The sequence below is a fragment of the Rutilus rutilus genome (genome assembly GCF_951802725.1).
Source record: "Rutilus rutilus genome assembly, chromosome: 24".
In the NCBI taxonomy this organism is placed as follows: Eukaryota; Metazoa; Chordata; class Actinopteri; order Cypriniformes; family Leuciscidae; genus Rutilus; species Rutilus rutilus.
This window is the reverse complement of record NC_140228.1, coordinates 25,722,911-25,748,517: the sequence shown is the minus strand read 5'-3', so window position 1 is coordinate 25,748,517 and position 25,607 is coordinate 25,722,911. Positions and strand designations below refer to the sequence as shown.

Here is a 25,607-nt window from a genome sequence, read left to right as displayed (position 1 = left end):
CTACAAAACTACACTGGTGTTCAGGGACAGGCATTAAACTGGTTTAGATCGTACTTATCAGACCGTTACCATTTTGTCTGCGTAAATGGGGAAAAATCGAAGATAACGTCAGTAAACTACGGTGTACCGCAAGGATCTGTGTTAGGCCCTCTGCTATTCTCAATATATATGCTGCCACTTGGTAATATTATAAGAAAACATGGAATTAATTTCCACTGTTATGCTGATGACACTCAATTATATATTTCATCACGACCAGATGAAAACGCTAAATTATCTAAATTAACAGAGTGTGTTAAAGATATAAAATACTGGATGACATGTAATTTTCTGCTATTAAATTCAGATAAAACGGAGGTATTACTTATTAGTCCAAAAAACTGCCCACAAAACCTCTTACAATACAACTTTAATTTAGAAGGGTGTCCTGTTACTTTATCCTCTACAGTAAAAGACCTGGGTGTTATATTAGACCGCAACTTGTCTTTTGAAAATCATATTTCATATGTTACAAGAACAGCCTTTTTCCACCTTAGAAACATTGCTAAGCTACGTAACATGCTATCTGTTTCTGATGCAGAAAAGTTAGTTCATGCATTCATGACCTCGAGACTAGATTACTGTAATGCTTTATTAGCTGGTTGTCCTGCATCCTCAATAAACAAGCTACAGTTAGTCCAAAATGCCGCCGCTAGAGTTCTTACTAGATCAAGAAAATACGATCATATAACACCAATTCTGTCGTCTCTACATTGGTTACCTATAAAGTTCCGTATCAATTACAAAGTATTGCTACTGACCTATAAAGCCCTAAATGGTTTAGCTCCCGTGTATTTAACGGAACTTCTATCGCCCTACAATCCATCGCGCTCTTTAAGATCACTAAATTCGAGGCTTCTGGTCATTCCTAGGATATCTAAGTCCACTACAGGAGGGAGAGCTTTTTCACATTTAGCTCCTAAACTGTGGAATGGCCTTCCTGATATTGTTCGAGGCTCAGACTCGCTGTCCCAGTTTAAAACTAGATTAAAGACGCATCTCTTCAGCCAGGCATTCACATAATACTTACATTTTATACTACAGTTGAGACGACTCGACGCGGGCGATGTTTATGCCCTAAATCAATACATGATTAACTAACTGTATTTCTCTATGTACATTTCTGAAATGCACTTTCTGTAAAGCTGCTTTGAAACAATATGTATTGTGAAAAGCGCTATACAAATAAATTTGAATTGAATTGAATTGAATTAAAACTTAAAATATATATAAAATACAATAACACATAAATGCTTCCTTTAAATGTATCAAATTAATTTTTTGAAATCAATTGATTCAATTGTTTAATCTAAAAATAAGAACTACACCCCCCCCCCAAAAAAAAAAAAATAAGTATACAAAATACATTTACCATAATTGATCATTTAACTTTGATTTATTGCTTTTGATAAAATACTTTCAAATAATTTATTTTAAGTTTGTTAATTGAATTTGATATATTTCAGAAAAAATATCACATTTAATAAATGAAAAATAACACCTACAAATTTAGATTAGAACTCTTTCAAAAGTCATACGGTTATATTGCATTTTAAATACCACTTAAGTTTAGAGTTTAAATGCATGCTGACAAAATTTACTAATCATTGCCACACACAACACCTTGCAATAAGTATTCATGCATTTTTTCATCAGCTGAATATTTCTCTCTTTTATGCATATTAAGTGAGACAATGCCTTGAAACCGATTTTAAAAGTCTGCTTTTTTTTTATTTCTTTTTATTTCTTTTTATTTTTTATTTTTTAATGAAATAATCAAATAATATAACATACCCCAAAAATAAATAAATAAAATAAAATAAAATAAGATTGGAGCTAAACTAAAATTGTGGCGAGCAGGACAAGGCCAAGGGCAGTGATTGATAATGAGCGACACCTGCGCGACGCACTGGTCTTGTATCTCTCAAAGGAGGAGGGGAAGCATAAAGGAGGAGCGACGACAGTGAAGATCGAGAGAGGCCAGGCCTGGATTTGTGTTGTTTTGTTTGTTTTAGTATGTCAAGTCAAGTCAAGTCACCTTCATTTATATAGCGCTTTTAACAATATGGATTGTTTCAAAGCAGCTTTACAGTGATAATAGGAAATTACAGTAACCGATTGTTTAGGCTTTACAACAGCTCTAGGATAAAGTTATAGTCCAGCTAAAGTTAGTTTTGATTGATTGATTCACTTCCGTTGTGAAGATCATTAGTTATTGACTTAGGGGCCGCTAACACGACACCGTTCTAACAGAAAACCCTCAATGCGCTCCAGCCGCCCATCCACACAAAACAGTGTCTGGTGGCTCGAGAACACACTCCCGGAAATAGGTTCCAAGGTGTAAACGATTATCAGTTGTCTCTGCGCAAACACAGATGTCGCGAACATGCGCATCACGTTTAGTCCATAGGTATGCGTGTTTTAATATATATGTGCACAGGCGTGTAGTCCTTCTTTACAAATCAGCCCTCAACACATTACTTGTCTGGCCTTAAAAGTGTATAATACAAAATTATTTATCGCGTCTGCGATATGCGACAGCATATATGTGACAGCAGTCGTCCGTGAGGGCCTGCTGTCTTTTACTTTCATTTTGTATTTGTTCATTTTATTATTAAAGTCTGTGAATGTTTGCCGGTTCCCGCCTCCTCTTTCCCACAATAACGAACTTTGCCACAAAGATTAAAACTACAAATTTGAACTCTTTCAAAAGCCGTGATTATTATATAAGATGTTGTCTTGCATCTTAAAATACCATTTAAGTTTAAAGCTCTTAGAAATTAATTTAAAACAACCATACACAAATGATTGATTATATGTTGCAGACATGTTTGTGTATAAAGATCACAGCAGCAAATTATTTCTCAATCCTCAAACATTTTATGCATCTTAAGTCCTTAAAACCAATAGAGACAAATGTGAATTACAAACTAAGTGGAGATTGAGCTGTGACAAACAATGCGACTTAACAAAGCTAATGTAAACATGTAAAGGAAGCCATGCCATCTTCTATTCACCCAGACCTTCTTATTTGGAGATGCTCTTTCAGAGACTCACAATGACACGCAAATGCTGCTGTTTCTGTCAATTTAAACAAATAACAATGATACAAAAGGACACTTCCAGCGAATGTAAAATGCAGTGTGAAGGAGCAATGGGCCCATCAATGGATCTCCTGCGCATCACAACAGCCACTGCAGGGCAGGACAGGCTCAATATTTACATTTCCTTTTTGAAATTTGGTGAAAGGTTTTCTTTAACCCACAGAGGCCCGAATGAGAATTGGTAGATAATAAGAGATTAAAAGGTGAAGGGGGACAGAGAGGAGAGAGAACGAGAGAGAAAGGCAAATCCTGGCCTGGGGGGCTGATGTTAAAACACAATGGACACCAGAGCAGTAAAGCAGTCAAGGTTTTTTTTTTTTTTTTTTTTACCCCCTTATACAAGTGCCACCTGCATTACAATTAACCTCATGGCAACCTTGAGGTCCCTGATTAGTGATGGCCCATTGTCTCACCACCCATTAGAGCAATGGCCTCGTCTCTGCCCCTCAACATCCCCCCAATCGACAAATCAAACCACAGTTGCTAGCGGGGCTGCGAATCTGCGGTGTCAGGGAACTGTCCCTCGTCACAACAGAACGAGGCAGTGCGTGGGGTCTCGTAGTGTGTGCATACTGCTACCTGTGAGGGTCACGACCTCTGAACTGTGTGGTCTGACACTAGTGGCCGTGAGTGTGATACGTGGACCTCAGGCCAGATGCAGTATCGCTGCAGAGGATTTATGTGAGACACTACAACGTTTAGCCTTGTAAAGGTGAACATAGATCCTGATTACATTCACACTTATTGTGAATTGGTGCACGTCATTCCAACGACTATTCGCAAAACTCCATTTTGGTATGTAACCCACACTTGTGATTATTTATTTTATTTTATTTTTTGCTTCACAATAAACACTGTTTCAAAGCAGCTTTACAGAAGTTGATGTGAATAGAATGTTTATAATATCATAATATCTAGTTAGTTTTTTTTACTGGATTAGAGGTGGGCGATAATATAGTTTACATTTTGCTTTTTGTTTTTTATAGTACGTATATATTGCTTTCTGTGAGTGTACTATATATATGCGGAAAAAGGCAATATGCGGACATGCAAATACATCCAACTGTATATTAAGAGTTTTATATAAAGCTATATATATATATACCGGTATATATATATACATACATACATACAGGTGCTGGTCATAAAATTAGAATATCATCAAAAAGTTGATTTATTTCAAGAATTCAACTTAACAGGTGAAACTAATATATTATATAGACTCATTACATGCAAAGTGAGATATTTCAAGCCTTTATTTGCTATAATTTTGATGATTATGGCTTACAGCTTATGAAACCCACGAAATCAAAATCCCAGAAAATTTGAATATTACATGAAATCTTACATGGTCATTGAACCAGGTTTTGGTTCTTTTGGCAGTGTGGGCAGGTGAAAATCCTGCTGGAAAATGAAGGAAGCATGAAGTGCTCTGAAAATGTCCTGGTAGACGGCTGCGTTGAGTGGACAGCACAGTGGACCAACACCAGCCGATGACCAACACAGACTGTGGAAACTTCACACTGGACTTCAAGCATCTTGGATTGTGTGCCTCTCCATTCTTCCTCCAGACTCTGGGACCTTGGTTTCCAAATGAGATGGAAAATTTGCTCTCGTCAGAAAAGAGGACTTTGGTCCACTGTGCTTTATTAAATCCAGAGTCAACGCAGCCGTCTACCAGGACATTTTCAGAGCACTTCATGCTTCCTTCATTTTCCAGCAGGATTTTCACCTGCCCACACTGCCAAAAGAACCAAAACCTGGTTCAATGACCATGGTATCACTGTGTAATTACTGTGTGATTTCATGTAATATTCTAATTTTCTGGGATTTTGATTTCGTGGGTTTCATAAGCTGTAAGCCATAATCATCAAAATTATAACAAATAAAGGCTTGAAATATCTCACTTTGCATGTAATGAGTCTATATAATATATTAGTTTCACCTGTTAAGTTGAATTCTTGAAATAAATCAACTTTTTGATGATATTCTAATTTTATGACCAGCACCTGTATATATATGTGTGTGTGTGTGTGTTGCGACAAAATAAAAAATCAGGCAAGTGAAATTGGCTAGATAGCCTATTGCTTCACTGTTTACGAGTGTACTGTATGTATGCGGATGAACTTGGATAATTATATATATATAGCCTATATATATATATTGCTGGGTGATAATATAGTTTATGTTTTCAATAATGTAGCAATCAAACAGTCGAGATTTTCTACATACTGCTTAAAGTGAGTGTACTGTATGTTTATGGGTCTCTTCCTATTTTATTTTATCATGTTTCACTCAGAAAAATATGAAATGTATAGGCCTAAATTCAAGTTGGCTTTAATTCAATTTTAATTAAATCTCTTATTTACATAAAGCAGTCAAGCAATGTCAAATTAAATTTTAACTACTTATTACTTCTTAAACTAAAAACACAAAACTCAAAACTCCTGGAGTGAAATATGGCTGTTAAAACATCACCAGTGAATCCTCAAAGGGGACGGACCACCAAGTAACACCTCTGACACCTCTGGTGCCGAAAGCTGAATGTGAACTGCTAAATAGTCTGACGTCAATGTGAATACTGCCAACACACATTACGAATATAAAGAAACCTCAGTTAAGCCTGCTAACATCGAGCCACAATCACCAGAGTCTACAGACGACTTGTCGCTTTTATTCCTGCTCAAATCCTGTGAAAACCGTTGAGCAATAAACAAGCTCTTATATGAACTTCACGGCAGAAGTAACCATGCATATATCAGAGGGATGCCTACACTGTGGGGGTAGATGTACAAGTTGGCTGGGAAAGAGGGAAAGGGTTCTGGAGAACACCTGTCAGCTGTTTAGCCCAGCAATGCCATAAGGCCAACCAATGGGAGTGTACTAATCTCTCCTTGTCTTGCTTAAAGACAGTAGCAGACAGTCCCCAGGCAACCACCAGGTGCACAGATGTGGAGCTTCTTATACTACGCTGGTTTTGAACGCTTTCGAGGCTGTTTTGTTAGTGTACTTCGCGATAATTTCAGACTTTTTATATGTCATGACCTTCTGAACCTCTAAAGTGGACCTGCTCTGACCAATTGTGTGTGTGTACACAGTTGTATTACCCTTTAAAAGCTGGTAAACAATTGCATTCTTTGGCAAAACTGTGTGTTTCTGGCCTATTAAGACATTAGGGGTTGGCCAACACATTACAAGTGCATGGTACTGTTGAACTTACGTGTACTTTTGCGTTACTGTGGCGGTAACAAATCTAAGTATTCAAAGCACGTGTTTTGAAGAGTTACCTAAACATTTCTGTCATCCTTTATTCATTTTTTTCCAAACCCGTAAGACATTTGTTCATCTTCGGAACACAAATTAAGATATTTTTAATGAACTCTGAGAGATTTCTACGCAACTACCACTTTGATGCTTCAAAAAGTTCCTAAAGAGATCGTAATACTAATCCATATGAATCGAGCGGTTTAGTCCAACTTTTCTGAAGAGACTCGATTGCTTCAAAAGATGAACAGATTTAATTTAGGCTTTTATTCACATATTAACATTGATCTGCGAACATAAACAGAAGCTCAACCGAACCTGCTTGACGCGCGAAAATGAACCTCATTGGTTCTTGCTGAAGCTCAAACGTGCTGCGTAACACAAGAATAAACCTCATTGGTTCTTGCTGAAGCTCAAACGTGCTGCGTAACACAAGAATAAACCTCATTGGTTCTTGCTGAAGCTCAAACGTGCTGCGTAACACAAGAATAAACCTCATTGGTTCTTGCACGTCAGATAAGCAAGCTTGAGCTTCCATTTACTAGACGTGTGCGTTGATGAATGATTATATGTGAATAAAAGCCTAAATTCAATCTGTTCTTCAAATAAAAGAGAGCGAGTCTCTTCAGAAAATTTGGACTAAACCACCGGGACTAAACCAATTCATATCGATTAGTTTTACAAGTGGTAGTTGCATAGCTGGCAATGTAGGAATAGAAAGCTCTGCAGATTTCATTAAAAATATCTTAATTTGTGTTCCGAAGATGAAGAAAAGTCTTATGGGTTTGGAACGACACAAGGGTGAGTAAAGGATGACACCCTTTTAAATTTTTAGGTGAACTAACCCTTTAACCTATAACCTTTTCAATGTGCCTAACAAGCTAGACAAACTAAGAAAGTTCTACATCACAATTAATATTATTGTCAATTCTCAGTTTAACTTAAAAATCCACGTTTATTGAACTTGCATCCACAATAAAAAAAAAGAAAGATTTATAAGTTTAAAGAACTTATGTATGATGAAGGAAAGCACTGGCAAGCTGAGCATACTGAAGCCCTGAAGCTGGTTGCATCAAGGTTTTGAGTTTTTCCATCTTCTGATTATAGTGTGTTTTTGCGTTCATGTATACAGAATATGTCTGGGGCCTTCCGTCTTATGTTACTTGACATTGTCTCAAGAAAACTCGCCACTAATTATTTCTTTAAAGTTAACATGAAAGTGTTTACAAACCTGTTTACATAATTTGAGTGACCTACAACAGGGAAAATAAGATGGTGAAAATGAAAGGCATTTCAAAGACAGAGCAAGTTATTATATAGTAATGAATGACTGTCAGACAAACGTATAGTTTATAAAAAAAAAAACATGCACTAAATGTTCAAAAAGTACGATAATTAAGAAAGTAAATAGGATGCATTTTGATTTCATATTGGTTTTAAATTTCAATGGATGCTATATGAATTTTACTCCTTGTTATTACTAAATGGGAATCTGAAGGAGATTGTTTATCGAAGCGCCGAATGTATCCTTATGACAATATTTCACTCTTAACCATTCCATATACGTGATATATGGGGGGGGGGGGGGGGGGAATGAAAGCACCTGGGAAGTATTTCACACATTTAATAAGAATTTGCTCTTTAATTTAAAAAAAGAAGCATGCTGAATTTGACTCAATTATGTAAATCACAGGTGAGTGACGATTAATAGGACAAGTGTGTGAAGCAAATGGGTAAAAGAAAATGGGGTTGGAAACGGCAATCCCAGGAGGTCTCTAATAAGGGGGTAGAGGAGCGAGCGCAAGTTTGCCATGCACTGAGAAGCACGTGCTATAGTAAACTAGGGGCTAATCCAACCCCCGCTGCGTGGCTTCCCTAGAGGTCTAATACTATGCACTCAGTGAAACAAAGCCCCCTGCTCCCGGCAGCCCCTGCCAAGCCCTACGACACCACCCCCGATGGCACACACCACGTCTCTGACACCCTATCACTGCTCCAGCATGTGGCCGCAAGACCAGTCTGTCTGTCACTCAATGTAATACCCCCATCAGAAATTCATCTCTCCTATGTGCAATTTCCCATACTCGCAGAAAACAATCTGGGTAATTATAAAACAATTAGAGATTACATGTTTGAAAACCTCGGCTACACGGCGATAATTTCCACTGTGACTAATAAACCCGTATGAGCAAGAGGTGGAGGGATGAAATATCATTTTGCGTGCGCAGAGTTCAAAACTTCAGCCTTATTGAATTCAGGGACATTGTGTTGTGTTGTATGTTCATGCTCGTTGGTAGATATTCCCTGGACTCCCTTGGGCACTAATCTGTTTTCCCTGTCATCTTGGTAAACTGTGTTATTCAGTTAAGAGGGCATAATTCTGTTTCTTGTACACGAGGCTGTTACACAGAGGACAGAGCGCATAGGCTACACTTTATCAAAGCGATTCCATGCCTGTATCGGCTTAGTGTGTTTAGGATGTATGAATACAAATGCGGCTGAAATACCCTGCTTGATCCCAGACATATGATGATTAGAAGCTGGATTTTCAAGGATTCAATCCCTGCCAGTCAGAGTCTAACACTAACACTATTTGTTTGGAGCTGTTCAGATGTCAAATTGTACTGGCTTTTAAAACTACAGTACATGTAAATATAAATATAAATATTTAAAAATATATATATATATATATTTAATATATAATATATATAATATAATTTTTTATATATATATATATATATATAATATATGTATTGTTTGTTTGTGTGTGTGTGTGTGTGTGTGTGTGTGTGTACTTCCTGTTCCATCAGGAACCAACACGTTGAATGATGTTCACTAACCTGTCAAAGTTTTTCAATTGGGTTGGTGTTTATTCTCTTTAGCTGCATGTGAAGTATTTTGCTCCATTCTCTGATCATTCGGATTCAATTGCAGCAGTGAATAATACAAATGTATACTCATGTGCGTTATGTATTATGCACGTTATTGTCTCTTATTGTATTTAAACCAATGAAAATGCAGATTCTGTTGTAAATAATATTGAAAAATCACTTTTTAAAACTTGTTCCATTACTAACCCTAAGCAGATTTGAACTCGTATATCTGTTCATACATAGAGTATGAATTGTTTATTCAGATTAAAAATATTAATGTACACACTATGTGTTGAGCCTGAACAGATTCCTTACCTGTGGTTAACTCACTCTTATCGCAATTTATATAAATTTAGTTTTTATACACGGCACCTATGATTTAGGTTCATGTTCATGTTGTTTTTGTTTTTTTTTAGCTTGTAGGTTTACTTTTCTATGCCTGTCACTGAGTGACTCTATTGAATGCGAATGGAGTGGCATTTGTGAAGCATGCATTGAATGCAAGCCATACTTTAAGTGTGTAGTTTTCAAAGCATACTGCATCTCAAGGTGTTTAAAACATTGAAAATACCTCCAGTACTCTGCCTGTAATATAATGCATTGACCTTTAGATTTGAAATGCTTGAACGGCATTACCTTCCCTTCAGCTGTATAATATTTACCTCTACAAATTCAGTCAACTCTGCATTGCCAGAATTTTTTTTTTATTCCAGGGTAAATTATGAGAACAGGTGAAGTTGTATCTCGCTATTGGAGGCCAGATTTCGTTTCACTAATTTGCTTCACTTGTAACGGCAGAAAGTCCCAGCACAGCGGCACAACAATTATATCCAGGTGCAAGAATTTGATTCAACAAATTCTAGGTGGATACATCCAGGTTTTTTCCCGGCATCCCTCCTGTTTTCTCTCTCCCATCGGAACAGCCAGAACCAGATGCCCTTGGAAAAGGGAAAAAAAAATCCTGCCCACACGTGACGGAGGACCTTGACGAAAAAGCTGAAGCTCTTCCAGTATCTTGAAAGTCATAAAGCATGTTGTTTATTATAATAATTAGAATGGCGGGAACCAGAGACTACTCCGGAAGATAATGGGACATGCTAATGAGTGTGGAAACGAGCCAATCAGAGGAGGATGAAGAGGTGGAGGGACTGTGATCTTTTGGCAGGGTGTACACTGGGAAAGCAATACGATCTGGTCTAGAGACTCAGTTGGCCTGTCATTGTGGGAGGGGGGCACGATTAGGGAGCTTGAGTGGTGAAGGCAGAGGTTTTGCTTGAGGGCACAAATGTTACACTAGACATCAAGTAGCGATCCAATTTTGACAACATTACCAACATCATTTGTTGTACAAACGTAAATGCAACACCCTTAATCAAATTTATTTTATTTTTTTCTTGTTACAAGTGAGCTTGCATTTTGTATCCTGAGTTCATCCTCCCTTTAGAAGTTGAAGCTAAATGAATATTCTGGGCTCAATACAAGTTTAGTTCAATCATCAGCATTTGCGGCATTTACTTGGTCAAGGTTACAGTGAGGCACGTATAGTGTGGAAGTGAATGAGGCCAATTTGTGGAAAATTTTAAAGCAGAAATATAAAGCTTATATGCTGCATTAATTCTTCTGTAAAAATTGTGTATTTTAACTGTGAAGCTGTTTTGTCATTTTACAATTTCAGGTGTTATGTTGTAATGGCAAAAAAAAAAAAGCTGAAAATAACTTTGGTAACACTTTTTTTTCGATAGTCCACTTTAGACATTTTACTAACTTTAACTTTGCAACTAAATGTTAACTAGCAGTCATTAGATTATTAGTAGCTTAATTTCTGCTATACACTTTATTTTGATGCTCCCAACAGACATTCTACTGACTATAAGTCACTTTGCAACTTCGTCAACTTTTTCCTCTAACCCAAACCCTATCCTAACATCTCAACTAACTCTCATTGTTAGTAGAGAAGACTGATGCAAAACTACTTATAGTAAAGAAAAAGTCTACAGTAAACTATCAAAATTATGTGTAACCATAACTTTACAAATACAAGGTTAGTAAATGGTTTCTTTGACGCTAATATCGTGTTAACATGCGAATTGACGTCTTGTGGCTCTACTATTGAAACAATTCACTTCCATTTGCTTCTACTGTAAGCGCCTCACTGAACCCCAGCTTTTTGAGACAATGAGGGTCAGACAGAAATTAGTTTTTGAGAAAATTAACATTATGCCACAAGTGCTTATCTTATCTTGTATCGAACCCAGAATATTCCTTTAAATCAAATCAAGTCGCCATTACTTATATAGCACTTTATACAGATTCTTTCAAAGCAGCTTAACATTAATAAACAGGAAAGTAACAGACTCAATGATGCAAATTTCATCAAATATGAGACAACTTCAAATTTGTCTGTAAAGTATCAAGTCCGTTTAGTGTTGATTCAGTTCAGTTCAATAACTGTGTAAAGTTCAAGTACAAAACGAGTTTAGTATTTGGTTGCACTTTATTTTAACGTGTCCTTGTTACAGTGTAATTAAACATTTATGTACTGAATAATATTCATTAATTACATGTAATAACTATGGGGTTTGGTTTAGGGTTAGTTGTAATTGTAATAACATGTAATTATGCATACTTTATAGTTACTATAGCAACTACATTTAACGTGTAACTGTAAAATAAAGTGTTACCTATTTTAAAAGCCTATTTGTTTTGTTATCCTAAGTATTGTATGCTTGCATTTTTATTTTTTATTTTTTTTTGTGCTTCAACTCTCCAGTTGAGCACCACCGGTTTATACTGGGCCGTAGCTCTCCAGTCATGCCATGCTTAATTTAGAGCCCTGTTGCCCCTGTGGTCCTTCTGAAAATATGACAGGAGGGACATAAATAACTCTATTTGCTGTCCCTAAAAACCATACTACCCCCTTCCATCAATGAAGTGCCCTATCAAAGCTCACTCAGGGCCAAGAAAAGGCTCGTAAATCTTTTACAACTGAGATAGTGCCTTCATTTGCTGGCGCCGCAGTTAGCGGTTGTAACAGAGGATGTTGCTCATCCCTCGCTCTCTCTAAATGGTGGGAGACCCAGGTGGCAGAAGGGATGGGGAGGTTTGGATGCTGGTTTAATGAGGGTACCCTGGTAAACTGGGGCGGCAGGAGGGGTGCGGAGCCAGATTGCGACCTCACTGCCAAGAACTCTACGCCGTGTGTGTGTGTGTGTGTGTGTATGCGTATGATTGTAGGAGACGGTCATGCTGTTGATGAGTAATTGATGTAAAATCACACTGGTAAACGTGAGAGAGTAATCCATAATTGCTTGGAATGTTTACAGATGTGCATTAATTACTCAAGCGTAATTAGCTTTTAGAGATAATTACTACTTTGGCAAGGCCTTAAAGTGTAATGTATTATTTAACAAAAAATCATTGGAGATATGTCATGATGAAGCTCGGTTATCAATGACAAGTAGCATCTCTATTCCGCGGACAGCTGATTGGATTTGCTGGAGTCGCGGGTCGGCAGAAGAACACGCTGAGAGTATAAATTGACTCTGGCCCATAGTAGAAACAGGGATAAAAGCCGTCCAGTCGTATAATATAGATACCCTTCCTCGCCACAGGTGCTCCACTCTGGCCATGTTATTACAGCATGTGTGCCAGCATTCACTTCATATGATGTCAATACACCATTCAGCTTTAGATATTACTATGGAAAATCATCACACCAAAAGTCACCTGTAACTAAAGGTCTATTTTAGGTCCATCATACACCATTAATACATCTCAGACAACCCACTGAAATTGAATCAAACTAATGGGAGTAAATTAGATCAAAATTAAAACTCACACTTACAGTACAAGAACTGCCTGTGTTTAAATAATTTTTAAAAAAGCATAAAAAAAAGCATTATTTCATATATATGTTATCAAATACATTAATATTTTTCATAACTTTTTCTATTTTCAGTGCTGTGTAAAAATCTTGCAAAGAAGCTCATATATATAAATATACTTATTTAATTTTCTTGGTAGTGCACTTCAAATTACAGAAAAATAATGCAGGATTTCAATTGTCATGCCACACTTTTACAAAGATTTTATAAAAATACAGAGGTTCACTTTGTTTAATTATATTATTTAAATAAGTGTACATTTTATAGCATATTGAATTACTTTACTAATAAAATTCGGACAAAACCGGGATAGAAACTCATAAAGTGCTAATAAAAAGACTGTTGCAATAATCAACTCCCATTATGAATGATACTACATCTCTCATGCACTTATATGTTTGACAACCCAAATCAAATTTTATCTTTATAAAATGAGTCCAAATTGCATGTCGATGTGCTTGTATAATTATATAAAGGTATAAAAATGCAGATAGGTTAACATAGGGAGTCTTGTGTAATCTCATTCCCACACAAACCGCCACGGGGATCCTGTCTGTTGGCCACGGCACGGTCTCTGGCTTTCATTTGATTTAGAGAGCTGAGCTGCTCACCTCGAGAACGTCTTTATATCGCATCAATGTTTGAGACCATAACTCTGTGTCTGCAGTGCTTTCAGAAATATTGACTGACAGTTCATTGATATTGTGTTTCACTGTTTTGACAGTGAGAATTGAGTCAACTGATTAAAATAAAATGAAAAATCAATAACCGGAATACATATAAACATGCTACAATAGTTTATCCACATATGTGCTTTATGAAAAGCCACTATATGATATCATGTAACATTATTTATGAGGTAGTGACATCACAGCATGTCATTGAGGAATGCTTTCGCAGTCCAGGCGATATAGTTTCTGTACCGCAGACCTGCAGTGAGTGAATAAGGCTGGTGTCCTCCATAACTTTAGGTCGAACTCCTTAGTAGTACATTTTACAAATTAGATGCTAATTTTTAGGTACGTGTTCCTTTGAATTTCACTCCAGAAATATATTGACAGAGCAGGTTTAATTTGATTAAAATGAATTAATGCTGTAGTGACTTGGTCTGTTTAAATATAGTGACCACACAATTTGTAATGAATCCTAGTTGTAATAAATGAATAGCTACTAAAAGTAGGATGTGACTTGATTGTATACATGGTTGTTGACTGGACTGTGAAAAGTGAGTGTTATATACCAGGAAGCAGAGAGGAGGATCACAGGAAGAGTTATGAGATTTTGGCTAAATATTACAAAGTCTTGCACTGACTTTAAAGTGAACTGCAAATCAAAATTGACCCTATTTAATGGAGTGATTCACTGTGATTCATCAGTGCACACTATTCCAAATCATTTTACAAAAAAAATAATTTTGTAATATTTTAATCATAATGATAATTGCTCCACCTCTGAAATTACTTTCCTTTTTGATATGTAACACTCACTTTTCACAATCCAATCAATAATATCAAGAAGCCTATTTGCATTTATTTCCTGTTTCACATGGAAAAACGTTGCATTACAGTCCAGTGGATTGTCTTTTCATGTTGACTTTATACTACTACAAAAAAAAAAAAAAAAAAAACTAAATGAATAGCACAAAGTCATTGCAGATTATCAAACTTTACACAGTAGAATGTCTGACTGCTAGCTGTCCGATGCATTTCCTTCCAGTGAACCGATCCAGCCCGAGCAATGAGAATAGTCACGTGACCTAGTCGCCCTTCAGTGGTTATGAAAAGAAGCTTGGCTTTCTCCACTGCCTGTTGGAAAGATTCCTGGACCTTGTAGCTGCCAAGGTCTTGAGATTATCATGAGTATGTTCCCAGGTTACAGAGAATAAATTAAAGGATAAAGTTAGAAGTTTTTGAAAATGTACATATGGTTGCCTTGGTGTTGGATGCACCAGATCGGTCCCTTAGACGCATCTGAATCTTGAGATGTCGGAGAGGAATGATGGACTTGATTTAAACAGGGAATCCTGTTGTCAAACGTGATGGACACGCTTATTGTTTTGTTTTGTTTTTTTGTTCTTTTTTCAAAGACAGATGTTGACTGAAGCACATAAACTTTGCCGGAGAGAGACCAGTCAACCAACACCCCCAAGAATTTGTGTTTTATTTATTTATTTATTTCATTTTTGTTTCCTCATAAGCCCTGTTTGTCTTTATGGCTAAACAGAATAGCTTGTGAATAAAATATATGTTGATACATGTGATATATGAAACATAATAATTATATATTTAAATAAAATATAACAAAGTAAATAAAATACTATGCTCAGCTGGACAGAGATAAGCAAGTTTGTAGTTTTGAGTGTTAAATAACGCCTCTTTGAGAAACGAAAAAAAACAAAACAAATGTCTGCTTTGCCAATGCAGGTGTTAAAATCAATTAGTAATTAATTAGAGCAAAGAAAAGAAGCGTAATAAATGGCAGCCACCTGGACCAAGCCAAGGTATTTGGGCTGATAATTATCAATCACGAGAAGGTAGCTGACTCCAAACGACTAAGCTCGCACAAATGGTGTTATCTGCATAACTGTAGTCGCATCTGGCATGAAGGATCATCTTTCCTGCTGAATACAATGCATGCGGCTTTTCTGCTTCATGGATGCGTTTCTGTTAACATAACACCACAGTTAGTTAAAGGAAATATTTGATGATGTTATAATTCCTTATGGTTACTTTTAGAGGGGGGAAATAAAATGAATACATGAACATCAATGAACAATTTTATGTAGTGTTTGGTGAATGTCAACTGCTATGTTGCATGTTGACGCCAGCGAGTAACTATCAGCTAGAAGCACAGTTGGTTTTGAATCAAGCCAAGATTTTATGTATATGTGTGTGTGTGTGTTTGTGTATATATACACTGTTTGTGAAAAAAAAAAAATATATATATATATATATATATATTTATATATTGCCAATTGTTTTTGGTACTGGAGATTAGACATTTCTTAAAATTACATCATATCTTTCCTTTCAAAAATGAAAAGCTGGACAACCTGGTTATTTTTTAAATGAAAAAATGTGAAAGAAACATGGCTGGTCAGCCATCAGCATTAAACAGATACAATAACATTTGTTAATATGGCCCCCGTGTAATGCAGACTATGAATTGTGAAATTCCAACCATTGTTATGCCAAATTATAGGGAAGTGTTGTGGCATGTGCAGCAAGCTAAAATAAAACATCTCTATCCAGTTCGTCCTCGAGCTCTAGAACATGAGGAAAACATACAGCAGAAGAACAGTACATTTCATGAACACTTGAGATAAATGGCAGAACTAAAGTTTGAACTCAGGAATGGGTTCAAAGCACTTACAGGTAGATTGCCAAAACAATGTTTCCTCTTTGGCTTGAAGGATTTGGTATATGGTCTCCTGTTATGAAAATGTTTATATTAAAACACTTTGAAGACAATAGTTCAAGTATGCCAGCAGATCTAAAGAACACGGAACCATGTCAAAATGATTTATTGAGATTTTTGACTTACCTTATTTGCCTTCTTTACTAGTCAGTGGTAACTGTGATATATGAGTTCACCATAGGAACAGATTACTCCATTTTTTTAGGATTTATTTTTGCCATTTAAGTCACTGATGTTGATTTGTATGTGTTCTGCACTGAAGGTATTCTTCCTCCAGCATAGACTTGGATAATTGTTGTTCTTTTAAAGCCAAGGCTCTTCTAAAGCCAACTTTTGCTCTTTCAAAGCCAACTTTTGAGGCTAAAACAAATGCTCAATGTTGCAGTTTAATACCAATTTTAGTAGTTAAATACCAAATTTGAATTATTTGCCAGAACATACAGTATAATATAAAGGTTTTCAAATGTTGAGCTATACACTATATGGCTACCATTTACCATCTGCAATTGGAAATGGAAATTTTTTATGATCTTATTATCATCAACAAATCTTCACGCGGCAGCCACCAAACGCTATCATCAGCATATCTCGTCAATGCTGAGACTATTATATTCCAGTCACCTCTAGGTCATGACAATAAAGGGTTGCACACTTCATTTCTGACCTCTACCGTTCATCAAGTATTCCCTCAGATAGTCTGAGATTACAGTGCTATTTGTGAAGTGCATTTCAATAACTTTAGTCTACAAACATTTCCCCTCTAAAATGAGCTTCGTCCAGTTATCTTTATTCCAAGGTGTGTTTGATGTCCTTAACAACTGTTTCCAAGATGCAAACATATCTTTGTATCTAATTACAAAGAGCCCAAACTTCCGTTCTCTGGTTCAATGCACAATATTAATGAGGTCAATGATTATGTTAATTGGGGAGCATTCTACAGCATGTTTTAATTAGTTCTCTGTATTCTGATTTAATGAAGAGCCCGAAAACTTCACTGGATGCTTGAAATGCATACAGTTCTCAGCTTACACTATTTAAAATGACATTTAAATAACTTTGCGCTCTGTAAAGACTTTATATAAAACATTAAAAATAATTAAACTATGTATTTGCTTGTTTTTTTGTTTTCTGATAAAATTATCCACACACACTCTAACCCTTCTCCCAAGATTTCCATCTTGCACTTTACGAGCATGATATATCTGATTATTTTCTGCCTCTAATGTCTGGCCCATGAAATGCAAAAAAAAGACCCAATATTAAGCTATTTTATAAGTGCATTAAGTTTACAAATTACTTCTTTAATGAATAACCTTTCAAGACTCCATTTGAAGGGCCATTATCTGAGTGTTCCGATCTATTGCCTCACCTCCAGACTTTAACATTTATTGTACTGATGAGATGCAATTAAAAGAGCAGATGTCCACAAGCTGCTCTCATCTGAGACGAGTAAATAAAATACCAATCCACACAATAACATTACCGATGAAAAGACTTTGCTTGGCGTCACGACAGGTAACCTAGGAAGACACTTGATTTAAAAAAGGTGTTTGTTCTGCAGATGTGCAGTCTACTGGTTTTACATTCATGTTTTTCTTTATTATTTATGTATTATTAATATGTAATTTCATACCTTTAGTATTTATTTGTATATCTTATATGGCAAAAGTATTATGTTTTATGTTTGAGATGGAAACAAATGTTTTGCAGATAGGCTAATATGCTTTGTTTGTATTAAATGTATAGATTTTTATGGACTTCCTATTTGGTTATTTTTCCCCTAGATACTGAGACAGAGTGTGAATATCCCTGAAGAAGTCCAGCTCTGTCCCAAACAACTAATTGGAATGACCCCATTTAGCAACGTGTCAAGGGAACACGACAACATAGACAATGTCAGCGCCTCCACAAATCTTCTGTGGTCCAAACTTAATAGCGTGTCATGGTGTCCACAACTAATGCTGGAGGGGTCACAAAAACCCTTATGACTCATGTTAGTTGACGGCTCGTTCTTTAGCAGTGTGAATCCAAGCTGTGGGCAGAGTGTAAAAACACAGTATGGAGTGTGCAAAGAGCCGTACTCAATAAACATTTGGCTAGGTTCACCAGACTTCTCCAAGGTCCTGTTGGATCCCTTAGAGGTAGACCTAAAAGTTAAGTTATTCAGGAACATTTTATCCTAAAGTGTCCATGTTACATGTGTAAATATAGGCTGATTCCAATAATAATAATAGTGATAGCATTTTAATAAATATAACTCAAAATATTAAAATATAATATATATATATATATATATATATTACTATGTAATTACTAAGTAATAACAAGTGTAATTACACTGAAACGATCAATGTAAAAAGTGCTAATTTAGCATAAGAGTGTGTTGTCTATGCAGGAAGACTAAAATTATAATTATTATTATTATTATTTATTTATTTTTTACTTGTTTTTTACTTTTTACAAGTGTGTGGTCACTCGGTTAATACAAGGCTTACGGTAAAATATTACATTTCTCTGTATGCCCCCCTGACCTATCAAAACAAGAAAAATGACCTATTTGCATGTCTTTGCACTACCAATACTGCTTTCTTTACAAAGCAATGATAAATACTCTGAAAATAATCATCCATCTCAATGCAGAATAACAGTCACCCTCCACAGACTCTCTGGCGCACTCTTGTCAATTTGCACTCTGCGTTCAACGTTAAATGTCTCTCTCTCTCTCTCTCTCTCTCTCTCTCTCTCTCTCTCATCCTGCTCTCATTTCTACGTGTTCACCCGAACAAGACAGCGCTGAAGTCAGAGAGAGGTCAAGCGCATATGAATGAGAGGAGAAAACTGTCAGCTTTTACATTAGAGAAATAACAGCGATGCATTCATCTCTGTGCAACAATCACCAAAAGTTCATCGCTGAATTTTCATTTAAATTTAAATTCAGCTCAGAGTCTGGTTATGGAAAACACACTGGAGAGTCTTAAAAACAGGCAACCAACAGTTATTTAGGACTGCACACGTGCAGGTTAAGGTTAATAGTTACGTAAAGCTCGCCTTGACTGTTATGTAACTTGTTGGAAAAGTACATTGTCATTTTTCCTTCTTAAGCAAGACGCTTATGAAAATATACGATGGAGCGAAGGTTCAGTTCCTAAAGAAATTTGAACAGTGAAGTGATTTGTGCTTTGACTTATTTATTTGACATTTGCGTTGCGCGTTTAGGCTGCATGTCATAATTAGACAAAACTCGCTCAAATTAAACGGGAATTCTATTCTCTGTTAAACTAAATGTTGGCGTCGAAAGATAAGCTTATTAGGCTATCAAAATATGATGTTCTTTGAGAGAGTCTTGCGATATACATTTAAGAGAAACGCTGACGGCTTTCAATCAGTCGCCATGCAAGGTCTAAGATTTATATTTAATAGTCTATATTTGTTTATGTGTTAAAAATTTAAATAGCCTATCAGATATTTGTATTTTTCATAAAATCATAAAATATTTCTTCTTTATGACAATTCACAACTATAGTCATAATCCTTTAGGTCAAGATCGTTCACATTTTCCTAAACTAATTTTAGTGTTTGTGCTGGATCGAAAACAATGCAAAATGATATTTACGACTATAGCGTGTTTATGAACTGTCATCTGTACGCCTTTTAGTGGTTGTTATTAGGCATGTGTGTGTAAAATGCACCTGAATGGATTTTTGTATTTATTTATTTTAATAGCCATTTTGCCTTAAATTTAGTTAGAATGCTGGGGGTACCACAACGGGCAAACTAACAAAAAACAAGCACGGATATTTTAGTTAACAGTCATATCCATCAAATAATCTAACGTAGCCACATTGTAATGGCGTTTGTCCATGGATATGATTGTTGTGCTTTTATTTTCTGGGGGAAATAGGAGTAATGAGGATAACAGGCAAGCGAAACGACTTCCTTCAAAAATGTGCATTCCATTGTACGGATCAATACATAACACTTTCTACTGCTACTCTAACGGTGCATGAATGAAAATGTACCAGAACGTTTGAATAGATAGAGTGTTAAATAGAGTCGAACAATTCATTTTATTACCATCATTCACATATCTCAAAACCTAATAACCCGTGGAAGGAGAATATGAGCATATTTCGAAAAAAAATCACCTCCGACATAATGCATTTCGTATTCGCCCCTACTGTTTGATGTGCCAATATGTTTATATTTTCCCGAAGTCAGTATCTCCTCCTGTCGGTGGGCTATTTCTCACGCGCATGCACGCGCACGGCAGTCTACTCTCGCGCCTGCATTTGTGCACCCCCCCCAAGAGGAACATGTAAACATTGTAGGGTATATCGTATTTTCCTTTAAGCGACTAGGCACCGCTTTGCTACTAACATGTCGCCGGATCGCATTTAAAAAACAAAAATACATCCAAATGGCCACGAATTAGAAACACTGCTATGCTCGATTCATTAGTTTCATAGCCTTCGGGCACAGTTTAAATTTGCACATGCTAATGATCTTGTGTTATCTGAGACACACACACAAAGTTGCATGCATGCATAGTACTCCTAATAGTACAGACCGCGTGCTTGCGCTCAGATTGCCCCCTCCCTCCATAGGTAGCCTATACATTCCCTCTCGTATTCTGGAAAACTTTGCACTTTCTGGCCGTGAAGAAATACGCAATGGTTAAACAATTTATCATCTTGTAGATTTTAATATCCAAATAGCATCTTTTGTATCTTTTGAGAATTGTGCACTGGCTATACCAAGCACGTTCATGATCTTGATGTGCCTAATGGGGCGATCAAGCAAGTTGCAACCAAGAACAAAAGCCCAACAGTGACTCTTTTCTCGGACTAAAGTCCTTCACTCCTACATATAGTGGTCCCAAACAAGCATAATTACGTAAGGCCATGACCAGAGTCAAGTAATGCTAACTATTTCTAGAAAACCACGTAGATAGCTAGCAAATTCGTCTCGTTTCAACGTTTTAATACATTAAACGTTACTCTGGGGACTTGGCTATATTTAATCTCTGACAATAATGAGGGGAACAAAAGTGAAATTAAATTACTTAAATAATAATTCGCCCAGCTCAATTAGTGGCGCAAAATATAAAAGCAAGCGTTTTTTTTTTTTTTTTTTTTTTTTTTAAGGACTGAAATGTCATTTCCATTTTAAGCGTTAAGACGAACTCTTGTCCTTGTGATAGCCTACTTAACACCAGTTGTTATTGTTGTAGTTGTGTGATTGTTTTAATTTAGACTCATGTTATTCCAAAATGATAGAAAAATAAATATAAATAATAAATAGGTTACTTGTTGGAGTTTCCTTGTTGGTATTTCTCAACCTCCAATTCATTTGTTTAAAGAACAGTCGAGAAAAAAAAAAATATTGAAGTCATTTTTGTTGTACGTTTAATTCTTTAATATTGTACGAAAAGTAACCAAACATTATTTTGTAAACTAAATTTTACATACCCTACGAACGCATTTTCCATAAATACCGATTATCTCTAACATGTGTTACCGGTCCTTTACATGCGGATAAATATGGAAAATTGAGTTATATACAAGTAATAATTTCTTGCAGTTGCCAATGCAATAGACAGATAGTTTTATATTTTATCACTTACATAAACAAGATTGACACGGAGCTTCAGGCTTTCACTACACGGTTTATCGACATGACATTAAATAACAACAACTGTGTGCTACTCAGACTGGACTGGAGACGAAATGTTGCACTGGATACAAAAGCACATTAATACTAATCGGTTAGGTAAACGTGTAGACTGTGGTAATACTGGGTAATTCACATTTGGTACACATAAACTATAACATTCTTTTCAGTCAAGACTATTCATCGCAATATTCGTAAAACCATTTCATTTTCCATATATCTAGGGACCACATTTTTTCACAAATTCCCTTAAATTGTATTATGGCTATTTACAAAATAAAATATTACATTTTAAACTAGGTAAATCTTTATGTACAAAACAAAACAGGCTGTGACCTGCTGGTAGCATGCAGTTGAAGTTCTCTGTGCAGTCTTCCGAAAATATAAAAAAATGAAGAAGAAGAAGAAGAAGAAGGGGCGGGGGGCAAAAGAAATGGAGGACAAAAATCGGCTGTCAAGAGCGTTGCACACCCCGTCCATGCACTGCTCTCTCTAGACAGCGGGTTCAGAAAACCGTTCAGATTCTTCACATTGTGTGTGTGTGTGTGTAGGTCCACGCGAGAATAGGCTGACTTTTGAGTCTTGATTCCAAAGCAGTCTTAATTCTGCAGTCTTTTGAAAATATTTACACGTACCATTCATTAAAATTTGACGAAAGGGTGCTGTGGCTGCTCGTGTGGTGAACTGTGGATGATGCTGGTGATATGGAACTGCTGCTCTGGTTTTCTGTGGAAGGGGACACGATGGTGGGCGGCGTGGAGGACTCGTAGCCGGAGCTGGCGGCCGGGGAGGGTTGGGGTCCTTGAGACGAAGCCTCGTGAACCTGCTCCAAAAGCAAACACAAATCAATTTCTAATCTCAAGTAAACTGTAACAAGCACATAGATTCGATCAGTTTGTATTTAGCTCGATTACTTATAGCGTTAGCTTTTATAACATGGCATATAATTATAATTTTAGTGCACATTTTTCAACACAATAAAAATATTCAATAAGAGGCCAAAGATAAAATTAAACTGGAAAACAGCGTTTCAGTAGGCTACCCAGAAACGAAAATTTTTTTTTAATTAAAATAAAATAAAAATGGAAACGTGCAGAAAATGCATCAAATAACGTAGGTGGAAAAATAATGAACTGTAAGATAATGTCTTCGTTACCTTCATGTGTTTCCGGAGGGAGCTGGGATGTGTGTAGGATTTATCACACATTTTGCAGAGATATGGTTTGTCAGAGGTATGGACGTGCATGTGTTTCTTACGATCACTGCTGTTCGCGAAGCGCCTGTCACAGCCTTCAAACTCACACTTGAAAGGTTTTTCACCTAACAGAAACACAGAGCAAACATTTCTCAAAATACAATTTTATGAGGCGAGCACGTGCATTCAAAAATAAAAATAAAAAAAGTTACATTTCTAGATATGCCTACATAAATAGAGCAAAATAATATGAACACATATTAAAAGTTACTGTCCCTATTCCACTATACACGACTCCATGACTCAAAAAAATAACCCTTTAAATTTCGCCCGAATTATTTACGTTAATCTGCAAAGATACCGTACTCTTACGCGTTTAATTTGTTAGATATTATACAACCCATTACTAACATAAATACTAATTCGTGTCATAGAATTATGCTAAGAGTGAACATTTTTGTATAGGACAAAGAAACTAATAATAATACCAGCATTATTTGCTTGGCAATAAATGCTTATTTACGGCTCCTTAATTACAACATATAAAAATACAAAAACGATATCAATAATAATACAAAAATATGTTTATGAAAATAATGAATTTCTTACCGGTGTGTGTTCTTTTATGGATTTTCAGATTTTCCGATCGGGCAAATACTTTTCCACAGCCGGGGAATGGACACGGAAACGGTTTCTCTCCGGTGTGCACTCTGATATGATTCACAAGTTTATACTTTGCTTTAAACGGTTTCCCTTCCCGGGGACACTCTTCCCAAAAGCAAATGTGATTCGACTGCTCTGGTCCCCCAACGTGCTCCACCGTCAGGTGGGTCACAAGCTCGTGCATGGTGCTGAAAGTTTTGTTGCAGGACTTTTTCGGATTCGTCAGCTGCTCCGGTTCGACCCATTTGCAGATGAGCTCTTGCTTTATGGGCTGTCTCATGTACCGAAAGAAGGCCCCTGCCCCGTGATGAGCAGCCATATTCATGTTCATGGGGCCATAGCCGTGCAACTGAGTCGACGCGTAATGCTCGGACCTCGGACTCGCGACGTGACCGTATTGCTCGGCCCTCCCGTACATGTCCCCGGAAAAGCCCAGGCGCATCTGACTGTTCACCACGTTGGAGGATGCGTGCGTGGCCGCTTGCTCGTGCAGTCCCGGGAAGAGCAGGTGCCCAGCGGCGTCAGAGTGTCCATGTGGCCCGGCGAAACTTCCAGCGGCGGAGGCGAAGAGACTGTGCTGCGCGCTCGTGGCGTCTCCGAAACCCCGATTGCGAAAGAGAAAGTCCCGAGTGGAGTTGAAGGCGGCGGTGGAGTACGAGCTGACATGAGTGGGGTGATGATGGTGTCCCAGGGCAGCGGCGGCGGCGTAACCGGGGGCTTGCGAGGAAAACGCTGTTTGGCCAGAGCCAAGATCGTGGGAGCTGTGGTTGATTTTAAAAGCGCCCATACCGTCGGCGAACGGATTGATACCCAAAGCCACTTCTCTGTCTGTAACTTCGCCTGTTGAGTGATGTCTGGTGGAGCCGAAAGTAGTCACTCCAATGGTGGGATACTGTGGTCCTGCGTCCAAGAGCATCTTCAGTCTGCAGCGGTGGAGACTGAGAGAGGAAGAATCTCTAGCAACTGTCTCTGCTTGCTATTTCTCTGACTTAAGTCTGTGCTAGGCAAACTCCGATGCCCTATTCCTATTTACTTTTTCGTCGAGAGGAATTTCCCTCTCCTGCTCATCCGATGCACACGCAAATCATGTGCAATATTGTCTTTTGCGGTTTATCTTCCTGTGGCGCAACTTTCACCTCCTCAGTCAGGCGGTGAGCTTCAGACTGATAGTCGCAATCATTCCTGCAGATAAATGAATTGAAAAGACAACACAGTCCACCCCTGATGAATGGGGAAGGAGGGGGGCAGCACGTGACCCCGTGCTTGGACCATCATTGGAGAGGGCGCTCTCCCCCTACTAACATTCACTCACCAAATAACAGCCCGCCATGCCTCAGCATCAGTGCGATTGGTCGGTTTACATCATCAATCTATGGGATTGTCGGGAGGTTGCTGACTGTGATTTTGCTCTGGATGTTAAAATTCAGAAAACAGACTTTAGTGAATGCATGGCCGAATAATGGCTTTTGTCCTAGACGGAGTAGCTACTTCCACGTTT

The 25,607-nt window shown here is 37.2% G+C and overlaps 1 protein-coding gene across 1 annotated transcript; it reads right to left on the bottom strand.

The window, feature by feature from the left end:
- Positions 1–22,233: 22,233 nt before the first annotated feature.
- On the bottom strand, positions 22,234–25,603 carry zic1 (zic family member 1 (odd-paired homolog, Drosophila)). The gene is made up of 3 exons (XM_084399660.1): positions 24,056–25,603; positions 23,408–23,571; positions 22,234–23,074 (listed from the first exon to the last, which is right to left on the bottom strand). Exons 1-3 carry the CDS (start codon positions 25,023–25,025, stop codon positions 22,877–22,879), a joined length of 1,332 nt encoding a protein of 443 aa, XP_084255786.1. The 5' UTR covers positions 25,026–25,603; the 3' UTR covers positions 22,234–22,876.
- Positions 25,604–25,607: the final 4 nt, after the last annotated feature.